Genomic DNA, 4538 nt, shown 5'->3' with positions numbered 1-4538 from the left:
GGGTGGATGGATGGACAGATAGATGAGTGGATGGGCGGATGATGGATGGAACGGTAAGTGGATGGGGAGATGATGGAAGAGTGGGTGGATGGATGGACAGATAGATGAGTGAATGGATGGAGAGTGGATGAAATGGTTGGCTGCCGCGATGAATGGATGGAAGAGTGGGTATGTAGATGGATGAACAGAAGGTTGAAAGATGGATGATGGATGATTAGATGCAAGGAAGGATGAGTGGATGGGTACTGGATAGTGGATATTTGGATAGATTGTCAGATTGACAGCTGGTGGTAGAATGGATGTTGAGGGGATTCCTCTTGAATACTGTTGGATCGATGAGTGGTTTCATGGATGGGCTGAAGACTGGCTAGCTGGCTAAGTAAGTTGGTCAATCAACTTACCAACACCTTAACCACTATGCCACCTGCTGGCCCCGGGGTTCTGGACTCTTATACCCTGTGGGTTAGAACCTTTGAGGCTTAGGAGCTTAGAGATTGCTGGGGACAGTTGAGAAGGAATCAAGACACCTCAATATCTATGCTCTCTCCTTGACTTCAGGGCCTCCCAGAGCTGCTGGTGAAGCGAGTGGTGGCCCAGCTGGCCGGAGCCCTGGACTTCCTCCATGGCCGGGGACTGGTCCACGCAGATGTCAAGCCGGATAATGTGCTGGTCTTTGACCCCGCCTGCAGCCGGGTGGCCCTGGGTGACCTGGGTCTGACCCGGCCAGAGGGGAGCCCAACCCCAGCCCCACCAGTGCCACTGCCCTCTGCTCCACCAGAACTCTGCCTCCTGCTGCCACCTGCCACACTGCCCTTGCGGCCGGCGGTGGACTCCTGGGGCCTGGGGGTGCTTCTCTTTTGTGCAGCCACTGCCTGCTTCCCATGGGAAGTGGCACTTGCCCCCGATCCCGAGTTCGAGGCCTTTGCTGGCTGGGTGACCACCAGGCCCCAGCCGCCTCGTCCACCGCCACCCTGGAGCCAGTTTGCACCCTCAGCCCTGGCCTTGCTCCAGGGGCTTCTAGACTTGGATCCAGAGACAAGAAGCCCACCACTCGCTGCCCTCGACTTCCTGGGGGACGACTGGGGGTTGGAAGGGGATAGAGAGGGACCTGGAGCCTTGGGGAGTGTGTCCTATGAGGATGGGGAGGAGGGGGAAGAGGGAAGATCAAGCTTAGAGGAGTGGACAGATGACGAGGAGGATGACAAAAGTGGCAGAAGGACAGGGACAGATTGGGGAACTCCCTGACCAGGTGACAGAGACAGGTGGCCAAGGCCTGGGCCAAAGTCCCCTCCCCCTCCCCCCTATGGCCACCTGGATGGCAAGACAGCTGTTCCTGAGAGGACAGAGGGAATGCAGTACACCTCTCCCTACAGCAGGCTGGCCTGGGGTATGCAACTCCCCTCCCAGCACAGGGTCTAGGAGCCCAGGCCCCCAGCCTCTTCTGTCAAGGGCCCTTCCTCTTCCATCTGTTCTCTTCTTGAAGGAGGACACTGTTTCCCCATAGATTGTTTCTGTACTGTGGGGTCGTGTTGAATGCTGAGTTCCAGTGGGATCGTTCTTCTCCTCTAAGACCTTGGATGGCTCCCACCATCCACAGCAAAAACTCTGAACTTTCAGGATCTGACACCATGTAAATCTCACCCTCTCCCATTTCTCTGGGTTCTGGATGACACCGTGGGAATCACTCATCCGTTCTGGACCTAAATCTACACACAAAACTGAAATTCAGCCTCCTGTGCCCTCCACAGAGAGCATCTTTCTCCACCCTGTGGCTCCCACCCCAGCTTTCTCTGGCCTCCTGGAAACTCAAATCAAATTGACTTGGATCTTTTTTTGTCTCCCATCACGGACTGTTCAGGGTTGACCTGGCCTTTTTCATTTCTAGATCCTTCCACATTCTGCTCCTGTCTTCGTCCCACTAGAACTACTACATTGTCTATAGAAGCACTTGAGACTGGATAATGTATAAAAATAGAGGTTTATTTGACTCACGATTCCGGTGGCTGAAAAGTCCATAGGCATCTGGAATGGTGGAGGGCAGAGCTCTGAGCAGAGCAGAGTGTGTTCTCAGGGCGCTCTGCCCTACTACCCCATCCCACAATAATCGCATCAAGCTTGCAGCCTCTTAATCCCATCACAATGGCTCAACACAGCATCTGGTGACAGTCAAAGGACAGCTGCTCCCAAATAACGCAGAGCATCATGGTTTGTGGGCATCCAAACCCCACCTGTCTTCCTCAGACCTGTCAATCCCCAGTCAGGACTGGATCTCGCTATTCCGCCGGGCCAGCTGTGTGCCCTGATGTCCCATGTCATCTCCCTCAAGGCTCACAGTGGTTCATTCTGTGTCCCCAGCACTCAGGGGAGAGCAAGGAACAGGAAACTATTTCCTCCAGAAGAATCTACGCTCTCCAGGTTTAAAAGAGCACACTAAAGGCAACGCCGGGCAGCATGGTCTCCTGGACTGGACCCTGGGACAGAGGCAGGGCGTGGGTGAGGAAAGCGGCCTGTGTCTGACCAACTGTTCACTCTTTGGACAAACACGGAGGTCAACCCTGGAGGAGGCTGGAGGAGGCGTCTGCAGGACTCTGCAGTCTTCACAACTGTCCCATGTCTAAAATTATTCCCAATTAAAAGCTTACTTTAAAATACAGTGACTTCACACTGACCGTGATGCTCTAACCAAGGAGTGGGTGCAGCTGTCCCAAAGTGGAGGGAACACGTCCAAGCCCTGTGTGGACTGCGGCTGGGCGCCAAGCCTTACCCCGAGCCTCAGCCGGCCGCTCTTTCCTCCTTGTGTCCTTCCCCAGGTCACTCTATTGTCATTCCTCTCCGGCCCTTGACTCTCCCTCAGACCCAGGGTCCAGGCCCCACCCTCCTCTCTCAAACTCCAGGGTCCAGGCCCCACTATCCTCCCGCAGACCCGGGGTCCAGGCCCCACCCTCCTCTCTCAAACTCCAGGGTCCAGGCCCCACCGTCCTCCCACAGACCCGGGGTCCAGGCCTGACTCTCCTCCCTCAGACCCAGGGTCCAGGCCCCACCGTCCTCCCACAGACCCGGGGGTCCAGGCCTGACTTTCCTCCCTCCCTCAGACCCAGGGTCCAGGCCCCACCCTCCTCCCTCAGCCCCCCCCCCCCCTCCCTCAGACCCGGGGTCCAGGCCCCACCCTCCTCCTGCAGACCTAGGGTCCAGGCCTGACCCTCCTCCCTCAGATCTGGGGTCCAGGCCCCACCCTCCTCCTGCAGACCCGGGGTCCAGGCCCCACCCTCTGGAAGCTGGCCGAGCTCCCCTCTGACCTGGGGTCCAGATGCCCAGCTTTCTCCTACACATGTGGAGTTTACAAGCCCAGAGCACAGAGCTCCCCCACCACACCCCCGGCCCCTCTTCACAGTTGCTCAGCACCTGCTTCCCGCCCCCTCCAAGTCTGAGGTCACCCTCACGGCATCGGGCTGGAATCTCGTTGTCTCATCTTTTCCCCAGAGTCTGCCCCCGACACCCTCCTCAGAACACGTGGTCTGACCTGTCAAGGAGGCACTGATGGGCATCTGGGGGGGCTACAGACATGACCTCACCCTTTTTGGGGACCTGAGGGAGGAGGAGCAAAGGTCTGGGGGAGGGAGGCCTGGTCCTGGACCCTTGCCATGCCTGGCCCCTGGGTCTGGGGCAGAGGCCCCCCTGGCCGGAGCACCTGCCTGGCCGCAGCCATTCCTGGGAACCAACGCACGATGTCGCCCTGTCCCGAGTGGGGGCAGGAGGGGCGGGGCCTGGGCAGGGCGGGGCCTGACGACCCCCAGGGTGGGGCGGGTCCGTCCTGAAGGCCTGGCTGGCACCTGCCCCGAGTGCCCGGTGCTGGCCACACAGGCAGGCGGAGAGCAGGCACCTTGGAAGGTAGGTCAGAGGCTGCCAGGGCGGGCGAGCTGGCTGAAGCTGCACCTGGGGGAGCGGCCAGGTGGGCCTGGGCCCCTAGGCAGGTGCACCCAGGCAGCCCAGGCAGCACGTGGGGGCACTCCGGACACAGACGCTGTCGGGGGTCTTCAGAAAGTTCATGGGAAACGCCTATTAGGAAACTATTATGCAAGGATTTTAATTTTTTGCATCGAAATGTACTCCTACTTTAATTCCATTTGCCATGAACTCTGTGAAGTCCCCTCTAAGAGGGCCCAGGAGCGAGGTGGGCTGGGCCCTGCACCCCTGGGTCTGAGGGGCGGGCCGGTGCCTGGGTGGACCCCAGTCTGGCGTCAGGCAGACGGTCCTGGGGACTGTCCTGACACCCGCCCTGCGGCCCAGCCCAGAGCACCTGTTTGCCCTCAGGAGAGGAGGCTGCTCATCCCCCAGGGCCCTGGTCTGTTTGCTTTGGAAACAAGATGGGGGCGTTGAGGCGATCTGGTTCATCTTTCACCCTCAGGCCGTGGGGAGGCGCAGGGTGTGGGGGTGGGGACATCGGTGACCTGAGGCTCGACCTCTCACCAGCCACTGGCCTCCCCACTCCTCCGAAGCCTCGCACAGGAGGTAGACTGAGGCGGGACAGGGGGGACAAC

At 59.1% G+C, this 4538-nt stretch overlaps 1 protein-coding gene across 1 annotated transcript in view; it reads left to right on the top strand.

Annotated features, from left to right (window-relative positions):
- Window positions 1-2604, top strand: part of LOC102469717 (putative serine/threonine-protein kinase SBK3) — a 4642-nt gene extending 2038 nt beyond the window's left edge. Inside the window, exon 4 of the mRNA XM_006150363.2 lies at window positions 559-2604. Within this exon, the coding sequence (XP_006150425.1) occupies window positions 559-1245 (687 nt within the window). The 3' untranslated portion in view covers window positions 1246-2604. The remainder of the gene's footprint in view (window positions 1-558) is intronic.
- The last annotated feature ends 1934 nt before the right edge of the window (window positions 2605-4538 follow it).

This window comes from Tupaia chinensis, unplaced genomic scaffold (assembly GCF_000334495.1).
Source record: "Tupaia chinensis unplaced genomic scaffold, TupChi_1.0 Scaffold000286_1, whole genome shotgun sequence".
Taxonomy (NCBI): domain Eukaryota; kingdom Metazoa; phylum Chordata; class Mammalia; order Scandentia; family Tupaiidae; genus Tupaia; species Tupaia belangeri.
This window is presented reverse-complemented; position numbering and strand designations above follow the sequence as displayed.